General features: G+C 36.9%; 2 protein-coding genes across 5 annotated transcripts; both read left to right on the forward strand.

Annotated features, from left to right (window-relative positions):
* The first annotated feature begins 6,918 nt into the window (after nt 1–6,918).
* On the forward strand, nt 6,919–12,342 carry LOC113725306 (ribosome biogenesis protein NOP53-like). 2 transcript variants are annotated; one of them, XM_072073746.1, is made up of 13 exons: nt 6,919–7,233; nt 7,667–7,875; nt 8,521–8,693; nt 8,775–8,823; nt 8,924–8,949; nt 9,185–9,265; nt 9,353–9,463; nt 9,589–9,677; nt 10,750–10,869; nt 11,015–11,137; nt 11,374–11,440; nt 11,571–11,650; nt 12,052–12,342. In XM_072073746.1, the coding sequence occupies exons 2-13, from the start codon at nt 7,707–7,709 to the stop codon at nt 12,056–12,058; spliced, it is 1,095 nt and encodes a 364-aa protein (XP_071929847.1). In that variant the 5' UTR covers nt 6,919–7,233; nt 7,667–7,706; the 3' UTR covers nt 12,059–12,342. The 2 variants fall into 2 exon arrangements, with proteins under 2 accessions (XP_071929847.1, XP_027104212.2); XM_027248411.2 differs by lacking the exon at nt 6,919–7,233 and having other exon boundaries at nt 7,479–7,875.
* A 264-nt stretch (nt 12,343–12,606) lies between these two features.
* Nucleotides 12,607–16,643, forward strand: LOC140034934 (uncharacterized). Of its 3 annotated transcripts, XM_072073747.1 has the most exons (7): nt 12,924–13,310; nt 13,444–13,507; nt 14,103–14,210; nt 14,314–14,412; nt 14,852–14,977; nt 15,370–15,437; nt 16,165–16,643. In XM_072073747.1, the coding sequence occupies exons 1-7, from the start codon at nt 13,281–13,283 to the stop codon at nt 16,261–16,263; spliced, it is 594 nt and encodes a 197-aa protein (XP_071929848.1). In that variant the 5' UTR covers nt 12,924–13,280; the 3' UTR covers nt 16,264–16,643. The 3 variants fall into 3 exon arrangements, with proteins under 3 accessions (XP_071929850.1, XP_071929848.1, XP_071929849.1); XM_072073749.1 differs by lacking the exon at nt 14,314–14,412 and having other exon boundaries at nt 12,607–13,310; XM_072073748.1 differs by lacking the exon at nt 15,370–15,437 and having other exon boundaries at nt 12,953–13,310.
* The last annotated feature ends 520 nt before the right edge of the window (nt 16,644–17,163 follow it).

The following is a 17,163-nucleotide window of genomic DNA, read 5'->3' on the forward strand; positions in this document are numbered from 1 at the left end:
ATGACTGCCACAGTTTGGCTGCCTAAAATATCAAGCGGAAAAAAAAATAAATAAATAAATTATGCAACAGCGTACTAGAAGTAAGTACTAATTGTACTATTTGTTCAACATAAAAGTACAATTTTGCCCCTGACCAACAAGGAAATTGACAGATTATTAGCAGCCCTGAGTGAGCATATGGCACGAATCTTTATTTGCTTGCACTAGCCAGAAATTGACAAACAATTGATACGCATATGCACGCCTTAGTAATATATATGAGAAGGTTTCTTCTAGCCTACAAATTAAAGCAATGGTTTTCAGAAAACTTGGATCTCCATTTAATTAAGGATGTCTCAGTCTGGCCAAAGAGGTGTGGATCATCTACAAGTGCTACAATTCCACCACATTCCCGGCCTCTAGCTAAGCCCAGCTAATTGCTTTAACCGCTTCTTCATTTACGCAGGATGAAAAATTCCTGAGGGCGAAAGCGAAACGATGATATGATTCAGAAAAGCATATATATGCTGTGATATATGGGTACATTAGTAAATTCGTCTTGAAGAACGTAAGCTGATGGATTGCGAACACAAAAAATAATTTGGTATAATTTAGAACAATTATATAATAATGTAATAATGAGATGAAGTGTGTGTGTATATATATGGCGGGCACTGTTTGTGTGGGTGACGGATCAAATGAACGTATGTACGTTATCGAAAGCTGTGAAGAGGAAGCGTCAATATTGGATGGTTTTATTCGTGATTTTTGGATGCCTCCAAACACTCCTCACGGGAAATTTGGAGCTCCTCTTTCTCTCTATCTCAAAACAGCCGTCACCTTTGTCCTCTCCCCTTCTCTCTCTTTCCACACGTGTTATTCCACCCTCATCCTCAATTATATGTTCTAATGCTCTCATTAATTTCCACAATTTTGAAAATTCCGCCTCCTAAATTTAATTATCCGTGCACAGGAAAAAGGGTTAGGATGACTTGTAATGGCAATCCTTTTATAAGACAAGATAGTTGATACTGACTCTCGCTTGTTTCTTCTCCTAGTCCTTTTCAATTTGTATATTCGCCTAACATATATGTATGTATATATATATATCTCATAAGTTTCTGAAAACTTTTTTTTATATATATATATATATATAAAAAAAAGAAAGAAAAAAAAAATAGAAGATGAAAGAGAGCCTAATTAGTGCCACATACTTGCTTTTCCTAGCTTCTAGCTTCTGGCTGGCTGCCACATGTACTAATTCATCTATGCTGATCCATCGATCAGTCAAATTGCTAGCTATAAAAGCCCCGTCAGCCTCAATTGATTAATCTGAGCCGTTTAATTGAGTAGCTCTGGAATTCGCTTAGGTTCACCTAATATTTTCCCTGCCTGCAATAATGATCCCCCATCTGCCATGTTCGTGAACTACCGTCTTTGGATTCAAATGAGCATTGCAGAATTCATGCAGAGAAATGCTTATAATATCCCTTTCCAGCCACGAAATCACGAGATGTTATCAGTATATATGTAGAGAGCAGTTCATGATATGGAAGTTGGTATTTGCTTCTTGCTTCCAGCATTGTCTCCATTCCACAATGACAAATCTCGTACCCACCTATTCACATGTGCGCCCATTAATCATTACAACAAAACAATCCTCTCCATACACCCACGCTGATTCTTGCTTGGCTCTTACCCCCTCTCCATATTATGTTCCTCTTCCTTTCCTGCGCTAATGAGGTTTTCTCTGTGAATTGATTAGTAAGTGCCAACCATTTGTCCATCTCTGTATCCGTCCACGCCTGCACGCTGAAACCAATACCATAATATTTGCGATCTTGCACTGATATTTTCAGTATTATGTTATACATAACCCATCATGTACAATGCTTTCTTCTTCTTTTTCTTCTTCTTTCGCCGTAACTCATAATGTTATGAGTAGGATCCCTATCCCGACCATAAACAACAGCTCGACGAGATTATATTAATTAAACCCACAAATAAAATAGTACGTAGGATAAACAAACAGCGATTAATATAAAAGCTAAACTAAACTCACAGTTGTCGAAATTTGATTCTAGAACTTCCAAATCTTGTGATGAATAAGTATCACGAAATTCTAATTTACTAGTGAAACAGTTTATAGGAATGTATTAAGGTCTGGCCACTGCATTGCACTGTGATGGTCTCTACATATAGCAGCAGCTAGCAGGCCACGAATGAATGAATATTAGAAGGAGAGCATTGAGGCGAATGAAATGCACCGAGGAATGAGATCGATTTACATAGCTTTCTCGATCTGTTACTTGACTGAATCCGCCTGAAAAGGCCGCACCAACAATCGCAAGAGGTGATTCTGATGATCCTTCGGAACTTTGGCGATCATCCGGAACAGTTAAAAGGGCCACTGTACGAGCCAAAAGTTTGAATTTTAATAGACAAAAAAAAAAAAAAAAAGTGTGGATCACAGTGATATGGTACGTCTTTCTTTAGGTAAGGTACAGGGCGATTAATAGGGTAATGTTAGGCTTCGTTGGGAAAAATGTACAATGATAAATTCATGATGTTCAAGTCGTGCACATATTCACCTTTCATCGTTTTACAATGAGTGTGAGTTGATGCTCATCGTTTTACAAGGCAATATTAATACAGGAGGTTCATAGAAATGGAGCATCAATGATACAAGGTATGCTCACAAAAAGTGAAAGGCGAAAGCTCGTCTCAAGTCTTACCTTGACAGCATGCAGGCCCTATTTTGCCGACTGGTCACTCTTCATCCGCTCCAGCGAGTTTGATTGGTTTCTGTTTGTCATGTTTCTGTGTCATTATCCAATCAAAACCCTTCATGGCTGCAGTTGAAAGAAATCATAAAACAACAAAAATTCCTGTGGATGAACAGAAAATTCAGTGCTGCAGTATTCTCAAATTTTTTGTCATCCACAAAATTAATTTGGTTAAAAAATTTCAGGAGTCAGTGGCCTTGGTGGGATGATTAAAGAGAATGTTATACGTCTTTTAAGAGCTTCAGAATTAAAGATGAGTAATCAATATCCACGTAATTAAACGACTTCAGCATGACCTTCAAGTAGCAATAACTGGCAGAGAGACTGGGAGACGACAGATATGTTCTCCATAGATTATAAAGTTTGCGTCTTAGGTCCCATGGCAATGAAAAGATTTGGCATGGAAATATAATCATCGTTCATAATCCTGATGAATAACTCTGCAATTTGCATGCACTATAAAAACGGTATCTTTGATGATTAGCAAGTTGTCTGATAAAATTACAAAGTTTAACCATATATGGCTTGATCCATGATCACCCAGGTAAGCAATCAAATGCAGCAGATCATATTCTGGAAACAATACAAACGAATGTACAGATCAATGCATTTCAGAATTAGGAATTGTATTTGTATCTCGTGACATCCTGATGAACATGCCAAAACTCAGCGCTGTTTTCAGGGAATTTATATTTGTCCAGGACGCCAAAAATCACGAGCAACATTAGTATATCTGTGGATCCATCACCCTCGCTAATACTGCATTCTTGTGTTCATTCTTCCGGCTTAAGGCCCTTACTAAACTCCAGGGCCCTTATTACTATAGACTACAAGTGCTTAATTAAATGAATTGCCTCAGTATGCTCTGTCCTCCGAGCCTGGGATTAGCCAGTAGCATATATTCTAGGATTAATCTTAATTCTTTAAGCTTGCACTTACCCAAAAAAAAAAAAGGATGAAAGAAATATTGTTGAAGGAAAACATACAATTCTTGCATTGGAAGGGAGGGGCATAGCTCACGTGAGGCTGAACGTCGGGAAAGTACGTTCACATGCAAACATGACAAATCAAAGCAAATTTATTCAAACCACAAAGTTGGGGGACAAACGAATTTTGTTTTGCATATCGTACCATATGATAAACAAATGCTATATTTGATAGGCAAAATGCAACAAATCTATCCCTGCTTGAACCCAACAGAGAGAGAAAAAGGTTAAAGGGAAGTAAAATGATGAATCGGTTCTTGAATATAAAAAATGAATTAAGTAGTCTTAAGTTTATAAACGTGTATGGTTTTGGTCCACATATGACGCGTTTTTTCAAATTAAAAAAAAAAAACCATTTTTTTCCTCTAAACTTTTCTTTCTCGTTTAAAAATGGAGTGACATGCAGTTGTCATTCTTGTAAATCTGATGGCACCTAGCAGAAACGCGCATTTGAGCAGGAGTTTGTTTTTTTTTAACCTATAAAGCTAAGGGTAATATATGTGAAGGTTTAGACTGGTTAAACAGCAGAAGGAAAACATTAAACTAGATCCAATCGTATGATTGCAGTTGGCAGATTCAGGATTCGAATCCTCCTGTGCCTGGGAGTGGGAGGTGGAAAAAGGGGTTAAAAAAAAAATCCTAGAAATCAGTGATCTCGTCATATCTCGCTCCAAGCGTATTCTTTAACTTAGAAAATAATATCATTTTGGGTTTATAAATAAAGAAAATAATTGTTTGGATACAGTACTATTATTTGAAATAATTACTGTAATATTTTTTGTAATGTGATGTATATAAAATAAAAAGATGGTTGAGAATATGAAGAAGTAGATTAGGAAATGTGTTTTAGTTTGATATCCACACGTAACTCGTGACCCTGAAGCTCTAGTTTTACAATGAACTAATTTTTTTTTTTTTTTTTTACGATAGAATTCCTATAACCTAATCTATGGGGAGAGAGAAATGAGATTCGATGTGAATAGAAACTACATCGAAAAAAATCAATTAAAGCCGCCACATACGATGACAAATTGATGAGAGATAAAAATTGACCTCCCATACCACCAAAACTTAAGCCCTGTTTGGAACTGAGTTTTTTACTTAAGTTTTTTAGCTACTAGTTTTTTAACAACTTTTGCTATAGGAACCCCAAAAAATATCTCAAAATTTTTTACCTACACACTCTCAAAAATCTAATACACACAAAATTTCCCAAAAATCTTTTCTTCTTTTTCCTCCATCACCACGCCAGCCACCACTTCCACAACTTCTCCTGGGGCCGGTCACCTCAAAATTTTTTTTTCTGTCCCTCACCCTCACCCCCTCTCCTCCCCTTTCTCTCCCCCTCCTGCTAGGTGTGATCTGGTCACACGACCAAATCGCAAAAGGAGAGGGGGAGGGTGGTGGAGGAGGGAAAGGGGAAGAGGGGATGGGTGGCGGGCCTGAGAAAAAAAGCTAAAAAAAATTAATGGTTCATGGCCGGCATTCCTCTGTCGTCGGAGTGCGAGAGGGAGGGGAGAAAGGGGTGGTGGGTAGTGAGGGGTGGCGGGCCTAGGGGGATGGCGGGCAGAGAAGAGAGAAAAGGGATGGTGGAAAAGTTTGGGGGTGGCGGGGAAGAGAGGAGGAAAGGGGTGACAAGGGAGGGAGGAGAGGAGAAAAAAAAAAAAAAAAAAAAAAAAGAGGAGTGGTGCTGGAGGTGGGAGGCAAAGGTAACGGGGGAGGGGGAAGGAAGAAGAAGAAGAAGAAGAAGATAGGAAAGAAAAGAAAAAGGAAAGAAAGAAAAAGAGAAAAAAAAAGAAAAAAAATGTTTTTCATCTTACAAAAACTTCAATAAAATTTTTCACATCACAAAAATTTCTATAAAAATTTTTTCAAAAATTTTTATAGTGTACTACAGTAAAATTTTAAATAAACTTTCAAAAAACTCAGATTCTAAACCGGCCCTCAGATTCCAAACGGGGCCAAAAATTAGGCAACCAAGCGTGTCGAAATTGATAACAAGGGAAACAAATGCTTAGATTAACAAAAGAGACGGCGCTCGGAGGAGCCAACTTGATCGAGAGTGACGCAAATCAACTTCTGATGCACATGTGATGACGTCGGCAGAAATGATGTTGGATCATACTTTCATCAGTCTGAGGTACACAAATTGCTGCCTAAACGTTAAAACAATTCAATTGGTTCTTCAAACTTTTAGGACTTGTTGGTATATTTGAACCTTATCTTGTGCCAAAAGTCCCGGTGGTCACCACCAAAGAATTTGTTCTTAGCCCAATAAACTTATTTTTTGAGCCCTTCAATTTATACTATTAAAAAAAAGAGTACAAAAAACTTTAAAGAAACTATTTTTTTTTAATTCTTCACCAGATTTAGTCCCTCATGTTATTTATTCGCTTGACATATTTCTGGTCCATTTATTGAGTTGGAGTAAGTTGTGTATTATCTGTTGTTTTGAAACAATAATGTGTTTGGACAGTAGATTATTTGAAATAAATTTTTTTAAAAATACTATAATACTTTTTTGATGTGATATATGTGAAATAAAAAGATGATTAAAAAATGTGTTGATAATGTAAACAAATAAAATTATACAAATACTTTACAATCCAACAAATTATCATAAAAATTAAGGACCAATTATATAACCATTAAAACACGAGGGAGAAAAGTAAAATGAATGCGAAACCATGAGCACAAAAAATGCCGCCGCTGAAACAGTAGGAACTAAATTTTTATTAAGTAGTAAAAATAACTAAAAGCGTATGCCCAAGAAATTATTCCATTTTATTGAAAAACACTCTAAAGCCTTGAAGGGAATTACTGGGGCTAGCTTAATGGCCAGGAGATGGTCTTTAGAGGCCTTACATTGTTAGATTTAAGATTTGAATCCATATATGATAGTTAGGGGTGGAAAGTGTGAAAGAGTTTTTTTTTTTTTTTTTTTTACAGGAAGTTGGGGAGTACGAAATTACGTTTCCATTTGGATTGGTCTATTTTTCAAAACTAGTTTTTTAAATATAATATTACAGTAATATATAAACAAAAATAACTCTAAAAACATCTCATCCATATAATATATAAAAAAACAACTCATAAATATATTTTTAAAATATTTAAAAAATAAATTTTACAAATTTTTCCATCTATCACCACTACCACAACTATTTCCACTCAACACTACCATCATCCCCTTTCTCCTTGCTTCTTCCTCCTCTGTCTATTTCCTTCTTCCTTCTCCTGTCCCCTTTCTCGCCACCCCCGATCCTTCCCCTTCCCTCTCTTCCCCAATTTAGTTGTGACTAGATTGCCGTCTCTGGTTGATCGGGAGGGAGAGGAGGAGCAAGAGGTGGCGGGGAAAATGAGGGAAGAATGAAAAGGGAAGGTGAAGACGGGAGAAGGAGAAAGAATGAAGGAGATGGAGAAGGAGGAAGAGAGAGAGAGAGGAGAAAGGAAGAAGGACAGGATAGTGATGATTATGGATGGTAATATTAATTTTCAGTACTCTAAATTTTTTTTTTTAATTTTGAAGGTACACTAAAATATATTCCAAAAACTTCTCAAAAGCATCACAAAAAAATCTACAATAAAAGTTTTTTCCTATATACTATTACAGTAAAATATTTTAAAAACACTAAAAAAAATAGCTAATTCAAACTTAGCATACATTTATGGGTTCAAGGAACGAAGAAATAAGAAATTGCTCCACATGAAAACATGATAAGTCAATGGATTAATGTTCGGCCCAAATTTTCTAAAGATATGTCACTGGGTTTATCTAAGTCGACTTTTTCAAGAACAGATGTAAAGCCCAATATTGACCCACTAATACCTAAGCAAAAGCTTGGCGAATTTTGTCGTTCCGCACTGCTTTGCACCGCGTCTTGTTTTCATTCACTAAAGAGTGAGAATCTGCAGAAGGCGAAGAAGAGTAGAGAGGAGAAGACGAGAAAAGAAGATGGGGAAGAAAGCAAAGAGCTCAAGGAAAGGGAAGAAGGCATGGAGGGCCAACATAAGCACCCAAGATATCGAAGACTTCTTCGAGAAGTCAACCAAAGACGCTCTCTCTGGCGGCTCACTCGCTAACGTCCCCAGCGACTCCCTCTTCTATGTCGATAAGTCCAGAGGTACCAAAACCCGATCCCCTTCTTCTGACTTCATTTATTTCAAGCTTCATATAGAGGGGTTCTTTTCTTTCTCCCCGTTTTTCCAATTATTCGAAGCAGGAGGACAAATTTAATTCATTCTTAACTTTTTGTTAAAGCCTATTGGTTTAGTTGTTTGTTGATTAATAAGTTGTAACGGTTGTATTATTTACGTCGATTAAAAAGGCTTGGGACGTTAAGTGAGTTAAGCTATCGTGAGTTTTCCCGGGTGTAAATTTCTTCAAGTATTTGTTAAGTCTTTTTCCTCCCTTTATGATTCTGAGCTGCAGAATGTTGTTTTGGTAATTAGTTCATACGTGAAAATCATGTGTGTACTGAAGAAAAGCTGTAGGATTAATCTGAATTTGAAATGATAATGTACATTACTTGCAAAGTGAATGATCATTTGGAGCAGCTTTGGGATGACTTGGGTAGGGTAAAGATTGTCTTTTCACTACATTGATTAAAGTTGTCAAACTGCTTCTTTTAGTTTTAGGGCCCGCTGGATCCAGAATAATCGTTGATAAATTAGCTAAAAGATGGTTTTGTGCTTCCCTCTATTCATTAACCGTATTCTGGTTGAGCAAGTCTGTGTAATGAGTCATAACATGTATTATATGGATTCAGATCTTTCCGTCAAGCGAAAGATTGAAAAACACAGGGAGAAAGTACTCCATTCTGATAGTTTACTGCAAAGGAATCCCTTTGTCCAAACGATACCATCTTCAAAACAGAAAAAGTCGAAGAAGAAGAATAAAGAGATCCAAACAGCAAAAGCTGCTGCTCAAGATTGTGAAAAGGTGAGCCTTGTCTGTTGTGGGGATCAAATAAAAGAGTATGGATGATACTTTGTTAGCTTACTGTCATCTACATTATGCCAGGATAGTGGTGTCTCGGAATCTGGCATGGTGGATATATGGGATGATAAAGGTCCTGCTCCTTATTGACAAACTCTCTTAGTTCCTATGGTCCCTTTCCTTTTGATCGAGAGTAGAATATATTATTTACATAAGTTCATGCAATTTTGCAGGTGAAAGCAATGGCAGAATTAAAAAGGTACAAATCTCTTGCTGGTTGAAATATTCTAAAAAAGTGTTACTAGAAGTAATATTCTTCCTTTTTTATCTCTCAAGGACACGGGCATATATTTGTCTCTGTTGTGCTGTATAAAATTAAGGTTATAAGTCGTTTTCTGTTCTATAGAAATGAGTTTCACTCCATGCGTGCCATTTATAACAGTTCTATTAAAATATCTTATGGTATTGTGGCTTATCATGTACCACCATGACAGAAGCCCAAGCCTTCCATTATACCTGCTGTTGAAGTTGAGGCTCCTGGATGCTCATTCAATCCCTCCTTTGAAAGTCACCAGGTGGTTCTAAATTTCAATCTCTTTATGTTGTTTGTATGTTGATCTACTGCTGCAAACCTGCAACTTACAACTGTCTTTTGGATCCAGGATTCATTAGCTTGTGCCGTTGCAGATGAAATGCAGAAAGTCTACCGAAATGAATTGGGGCCTGCACCTGTCCCTCTAACTGTTACTGGAGAAGTTCTTAATGAAGAAGATGTGAGTATAAATTTTGTCAATTGTCAGCTAGTTTGCTTGTGGTTGATTACCCTTTTTTGGTTTGTCTTTTTGTCTAATCTCCCATATTCCTGAGAAGATTATGTCACTTAAATTCCACTGTCCAGATGCTTTTTCTTGAGGCTGACACTGGATCTGATGAAGAGAATCAAAGTGAGAGCGTAATCGAGGATGGAGATATGGATCCTGATAAGAGGTCTGGTTCTTTTCTTCTGTTTTAACTGTAAAGTCCCTATGGTTGCTTTATATTTTCTTTAGCATAAATGTCCAACCCTTTTTTTTTGGGGGTCCAAACTGTTTTACCATTGTTGGTTTCTTTTTATTTGTCTATCATCAGAATTTTGGGTGGTCTCAAGTCCTTTGTTGTTAATTTTCCATGGTTTTGTTATCAGTTTCTTCCCGATGCTCATTATTCTTATCTAGTTTACCATACAGTGCAAGCATAGTAATTAAATGCAGTACTGATTTGGGAAGGTTTGCAGGTTCCTGATGTAGTAATCCTTGTTTTCTTGGCCATGTTGTTGGTGTCTTGTTTTGAATTTGGTTGCATGTGCTTGGTTAAGAAAGGGCTCTAAAGTTTGGTTGGATACTGTTTGGTGTATTTTGGGCCTTGTTTAGAGTCATAAACATTGAAGTGAATCATTAGATGTGATGACCAAGAGACTGGAATGATACCTGAACAACTCAAACATAACATGGCAGAGCTTCTACTCCTAAGTCTGTGGATTTGGTAGGATGGCTTATAAATGAATGCGATATTTCTGTTGTCACACCATTCAAGGGTTGCTAAAGTTGAGCATGCAACCAGACATACAGCCTATTGGATGAATTCTTTGAAAGAAAAGTTTCAGATGGTAGTTTCTGAATCATATTTTGAGCATACTTGTTAAACAACAGTCAGTAGTCTGAATGGTCATGTAAACACATTGATGTCATAATGAAGCTTTGGTCATTGTGGTAAAACAGATCTGCATCCCATGCCTCATATCTAGTTGGCTGATCAGAATGGGTCACTGTACCATTTTGTACATGTTTTCTACATTACCCTAACAATAATCTTGGTTGAGTAGATATTTAATTAGCTTTTGTGATGGGTTGATACTATTGTTAGAATATGGTGTTGTATTTATTTCAAATCAAACACACACTGAAGTATAAATCTTGTCTGGCATGTGTTTTCTTGTTAAGAAACCTCATCTTGTTGACTCAGCTCAGAAGACTTTAGCTTCACTCAACATCAATCTCATTAAAGATTTGAAAATTTGCAGGGCTCTTAAAGCTAAACGGGTGACGAGAGTTGAGCTAAACAGGAGGGCTAGGCGCAAAGAGCAGCTGAGAGCAGAAGCAGAAGCCAAAAAAGTGGAGAAACTCTCATCTGAAATTGATAGGTAGCTTAACTTGTTAACATCTGAAAATTTTCTTTAAAAAATGATAATTTGTCCCCCCCCCCCTCTTCTCTTCTCCAGGGTCTTTTGCTATGACTATTTACCTTTCAGGATACTGTTGCGCTAACGAGGCTCATTTATTCTGCAGTTTGCCAGACATTATAGAAGAAATAGAGAAAGAGGATGCAGAAAAACAGAAAAGACATCTCCGTCGTGCAGTTGCTAAACAAGAAAGACTAAAATCTCGTCCTCCACGCTTGGGAAAGCATAAGTATGATGATTTTCATATACGCTATATGACCTTGTGAACGTCACTTATATTTTTTCCTTTAGACATTTTGTGGTTTGAATGCTGAACTGGAAAGTTCAGATAAGTGCACTGGTCCTGGATGCTGCTTAGAGTCCTTGGAAATGCCAATGCATCATTCTGACATGAAATTGATTAGAACTTTTTGCTACTTTAACTTGTAGCTTAGATGAAGACTCACTAGCATTATTCTTTCTCAGATTTGAGCCAGCTCCAGTTCAAGTGCTATTATCTGAAGAAATCACTGGTTCTCTTCGAAAGCTCAAGGTTTGCATTTGACTTGATTATTCTAGTGAATGGTTTCTTTGGTCAAGTTTTCTGTCAAATAAGTTTTGGATTTTATTCCTAAGGACTTGACCATTCTATGTGGTTTTTCTCATCTCTTTGTGGCAAATAGGCCTGTTGCACTCTTGCACGAGATCGGTTTAAGAGCCTTGAGAAAAGAGGACTCATAGTCCCAAGCAAGAAGAGCAGCAGGTAGGCAACTCCAGTCAATTACATTTTGCATCACTAGTTATGAATTAACTATAAGAAGAAAACATTTGATCCTTTGAAAAATTTTCTCGTGTTTTCCTCATAATTTTCTCGGTCATCAACTCTACTTCTGCATCCAATAAATTGCTTTCCCGAATTCTTGGAAACAAGTTGACTGATATATTTTTTGAAAAAACATCATGCAATCCCAATTGCAATTCTAAAACTACTTTCACATTCCATACCGTTGAAACTAATTTCCTGGTTGGTTATTGGATATTTTCATCTGCAACTGCACTGTTTTAGCTGTCCTGCCATCTGCGTCAGAAAAGAAAAAGAAGGGAAGAAAATGTGTACCTATTTTATATTGTTAATGGTGATAGAACTTTGTACGTCTCGTGCAGGAAATAGGATGGCCTTCTAGGCGGACCTGGAAAGCTTCACTTTAGTGGCTGAATTTGGATTGCCTTTCAGCGAAGCGATAGTTAAGTCAGTACAGAGAAGCGGAAGGGAAGTGCCGTTCCGACATGCCCTCACGTGCTTGCTTATTTCCGAGTGGTTTTCAGTTCTTAGGTTTACGGATATGTGAAATTCTTTTCTATTTAGATGTAACCGAGTCCCGTGTCAGTTCCATTGGATCGTTGTTCATCTTTGATTCAGATGAAATCTAGTAGTACCATCTCCTTCTCATTCAAGGCCTTCCATTAAGCAAATGCAATGTATTAAGTTTCTGAATTCTATACCAAGCTAACAGGTGTCAGTTGTAAGTCTATCAATCCAGCTTTGGAGATTACAATGATGAGTCTATTCATCAATTCCTAAAGATGCAAGAAACAATTTTGGTGAGAGTTCGCAAATTTGCACCGTTGCTGCATTAATAACTTCGAATGTTAGGACTGAAACTGTCCGAGGTGTGGATTTAAGGAAGAAGATCGTCAGGATTGAGAGTGTACAGGGGATCTAAGGAAGAAAAGGCATGGATTTATCATTTATCGAAATTTTCAAGCTACGAAAGTCCACTTAACTTCGTACCGTAAATTCTTCTCCCACGGGTTTTTCTTTCCTTGCCACCGTACATCTTCTTCTCCAAGTGCAAAAACACAATTTGTCTCCCTAAGAATGAGGAATGAGGACCGGTGTAATTCTTCATTTAAATTTTTCATGACAATCGAATATTAGGTTAGGTCTTTGTGGAACGAGAATGATAAAATGGGAGAGAATATAAATGAGAAATCTTGAGTCCAAAACTTTTTAATTATCTAAAAAAAAAAAAAAATAGGGTTTGGCTTGTGGAAATATTTCCACAGTCCTTGATGGTAAACAGAAAATTCTAAGCGGGTAGTAATAAAATCGAATAAATTTTCCTGTTTAGGACTTATATCGTGTTAGGAGTTAGGACTCGATTAAATTTTCGACTACTTATTAGTGCAGAGGGTCAAAGTGAGGCTAGCCTTCCAACCTGACACCAACACTGGATAGCCCGGCTGGGTTCTTTCTCAATCACTAGTTACAATAAAATCTTTGATTTAGAAAGAAACAAAGTTGTAAATAGTCAATTTGTTGTTTTCCTCCAAGAACCACGAAATTTCAGGAACATTACACAGTAAAACTCCAGAGATTGTTGGGCATCAGGATGCGTATTTTAGCAGCGAGGCTCAGCACTGTAAGCCTCCCTCCCCTTCTCTATAATCTACTACTCAATTACTCTACTTTTTTTTTTTTTTCATAATTGTGTGAGTACATATTTCATGTGATTGAATATTTTTCTTTGATCTTTCGGGTGAATTTTAATGCAGTACCTATGTAGAAGAAACCCATTAACTGCTCAATCTCGCAATTTGTCTTCATTCCACGGAAGAGGTAAACTTTCTTTCGTCTTGCTTTCTGGGTATTTTCGGTTTTTTCATTTCCCGTAGCTGATTGCCTGATGATGCAGTTGTTGTATTGAAAACCCTGACATAAAAAAGCAGCTTTTAATTGTTCTCTTACCTTACAATTTGCACATGATTTGATTGAAGGTTTTTTTTTTTTAAGTAGCATTTCACGATTATATAAAATGACAGCCTCCAATTCTCGGGTAGAAGTAGAACTCTGCCGTACAAGCCTCCTTTTTTTTTTTTTTTTTGATAATCCGTACAAGCTTCTAAAGCATCATGTTTTTCAAGATAGTTCCTTTTCAGATTGCATTGAAAGAAAAATGCAAACAGTGGCTCCTGTCTTTGTTTGCCCGAATATTGCGTTTTAATGTGTCTACTGCCAACATACAATTTTGGAAAGCATGTATTACCAAATCCCCAGTCAACATTAATCATCTTATTTGGCAGCAACAGTCATTTGCTGTATCGATTTATGCATACATAAGAAAAGAAGGGGATAAGGTTTGGCTTGTAGAGCTTGGCTGTATCGGCCTCTAATTGCTTTGGCTACCCTTTATTAATCCACCCTGTGGAATCAGATGAAAGATCAATTGAAGAGGAAGCAGAACGGAAAATAGGATGGTTTTTGAAACTTATCTTTGCTGGCACTGCAACCGTTGTGGCTTATCAGTTCCTCCCATACATGGGTATGTGTAGATTGAATGATCCAAGTTCTAAAAGTGAACATCCATGATATCATACTTTAATTGGCTTCCAAGGTTATGACGTTTGAATATTAAATTGTTCTAGGTGATAATCTGATGCTGCAGTCTGTGTCACTTTTACAAGTCAAGGATCCCCTATTTAAGAGAATGGGAGCTTCCAGATTAGCTCATTTTGCAATAGATGGTAACGTTTGGAGCAACAGCAAATTGTTTAGCAATGAGTTACTGATTTACTGCCATGCTTCTATTGCCTGTTTAGTGCCTGTTAATGATCTTGATGGTGGTCAAACTTCTTCATCAACCTATACTCCACTTAGGCATCTTCTATTTGATTTCTTGGATCCTTGTTGTCAAAATTTTAGGTCAAGATTTTCCAGTGACGGACTGCTGCCATATATAAAGGTTTTTATGTTGCTTGATAAATTATCTTGACTAGTAGTTATTTACCTCAAATCTCTAAATTCAATGTAACCTCATTTTGTTTGGGTGGCCTATGTTGTAAACAATAGATGTCTTGTTCTTTCCTTCTTGGCCTAAGTTGCACTATCAAAAGAAATTGATCATTTGCAACGGGAATAACTATTAGGGTGGTTAATTAAATGTTTTGATCTTTGGATTTCCAGATGAAAGAAGGATGAAGATAGTTGAGATTGGTGGGGCTCAAGAGCTTCTGAACATGTTGGGAACTGCTAAAGATGACCGTACACGAAAGGAAGCATTGAGGGCACTTGATGCCATATCAAAATCAGGTTAGCCAAGTAAGATACCTGTAATTTGTTATGTTTCCAGTTTGGGAAGTGTTTGAGGTTGTGTTTTTGGAAATTCTTGAATGCCTTTTGAGAACTCTGGTTATTGGAAGTGTTTTGGCTTGTGTTTTTGGAAATTCCCGAATGCCTTTTGAAAACTCTGTTCCGGACCATGAATTCTGAACACTCTGTATTGATTTAAGAAACTAATGGATTCATGAATGTTTTGGAGAAACCGTAAGAATGTATTGTAGCTAGAGTATGTCTAATTGGCTTTTAGTTAAATATAGTAGTGATGAATGGTTTGGTTTAATTTATCTTGTATAAAGCTGTGAGGTCCATTCCTCCAAGTGGTGTATTAAATATTTCATTTTGCAAATTGGCTGAGTTTTTAGACAGCGGGTCACGTATGGAACCTTGGTTACAGTTCCTGATGATTGACATTCAAGAGTACTATTTCTCGGTAAGACCTTATCACGAATAGCTTTTCATGACACATTTTTGTAGGTTGCTAAAGACGTTGGAAAAAGAAATGGGTGTGTAAGATGTAAAAGTTGTAGAGTAAGATTTTATATTGAAAGTAACACCAAGAGCACCCACCTAAGTTTGTATCCATAGTCTTAAGAGATGCAGAGGACTCTTGGCTGTAAGTGAAGTTGTTGGAGGATAAGTTCCATCTAAAAAGTTTGAGTGTTTGCTGATGACAGTCAATTATGAGGTCCGTGACTGCAGACCGGAATAAATTCCTCTTGGCATCAATATGGCCTTCTATACTAGAACTATGCATTAGCATAAAGATGAGCCATTCACTGAGTTCCTGCCAGCATTTTCTGTGATTTGTTTCTCAATTTATTGCTTTCAGGTGTTCACATAGACATTAGCATGTAATGACAATAATGGTATTTGTCTGTTACTATGAGATTAGATATGAATGACATTTAGATATGAGAAGTACATCTTTATGGTATATCTGGTACAGGCTTAACCAGCAGATTTACTTTTGGAAAGCTTTCGTGTGTAGTCCTCAATTTTAACTTCCAACATCTGAATAAGTTCTTTCATGTCTAACTTTGCATATATCTATTATGGAAAAGCATTTCAGATGTCTTTTAGTTACCACGGAAAAGCATTTCAGATGTCTTTGTACCATGTGGGGTTATTATAACAGCAATTGGACTGCTGTACTGCAGATGAAGCTCGTGGCTCTTTACAAAAAGCTGGAGCCATCTCTGTCATCAGGTCCATCCCTGATTCTGCTGAAGATGCAGAGGTCAAGAAATTCAAGCTGAGCTTGTTGGATAGATTCAAAGATCTGAGTTATGAGGATTGATTTCAAGATTTGAAGCAGGAATTCAAATCTCTCTCTCTCTCTCTCTTTTCATCAGCCCCAAGTTTTGATCAGTTTACTTGTCGGATATCATGTTTAATATAGCGGAGGGAAGTGGACTGGATGTTTCTTGTTTAGCTGATGATAGAGGTAGACTCTCTCAGCTTCTTATAAAAAATTAGAACTGTTCTAATGTCAGAGGAGGTGCTGGATTAATACGTCTCAATCTGACATCAAGATTTTCAGGGTGAAATTTCCTCTTGTTCTCCTCGCACTTGCAGTGTAGTGGTTGAATATCTTGCCGGTAATTCTAAATTATAGATTAAGAAACTGTTCTTGCAATGTCTTTGGGCATTTCTTTTATGCTGCGTTTGAGGCATTTGACAAAGAATGTAATATTTTCTCACATCCTTCTAGGTTGTATAGATTAGAACCACAAATGAATCGAACCGCTCTCAAGTAGTTTGAATCCGAACTCGACTCGAGTTCGGTCAACATCGAGCTCGTGTTGAGTTTGAACTGATCAAGTTAAATTCGAGTTTAAAAATATTTAGTTCGTTAGTATATATATATATATAATATTTTATTATTTATTAAGACAAATTATTATTTTATTTAATTTTTTTAAGCTCGAGTGCAAACTTTACATTTTGAACTTGTCGAGTTCAAATTCAAGTTCAAACTTCATAAAAATAAGTTAAAACTCGATTTGATTAGATCAAATTTAGATTCGATTCGTTTCGTTTGCATCCTATTAAGTATTTTTAGGTTACGGCTTTAATTTTGCACGCAATATGGAATTATTGCTAGTGACGTGACAAATAGAAGTTGGCCACAGCCCACGGTAGTGATGGACCAATTT

Source organism: Coffea arabica, chromosome 2c, assembly GCF_036785885.1.
Source record: "Coffea arabica cultivar ET-39 chromosome 2c, Coffea Arabica ET-39 HiFi, whole genome shotgun sequence".
Classification (NCBI taxonomy): Eukaryota; Viridiplantae; Streptophyta; class Magnoliopsida; order Gentianales; family Rubiaceae; genus Coffea; species Coffea arabica.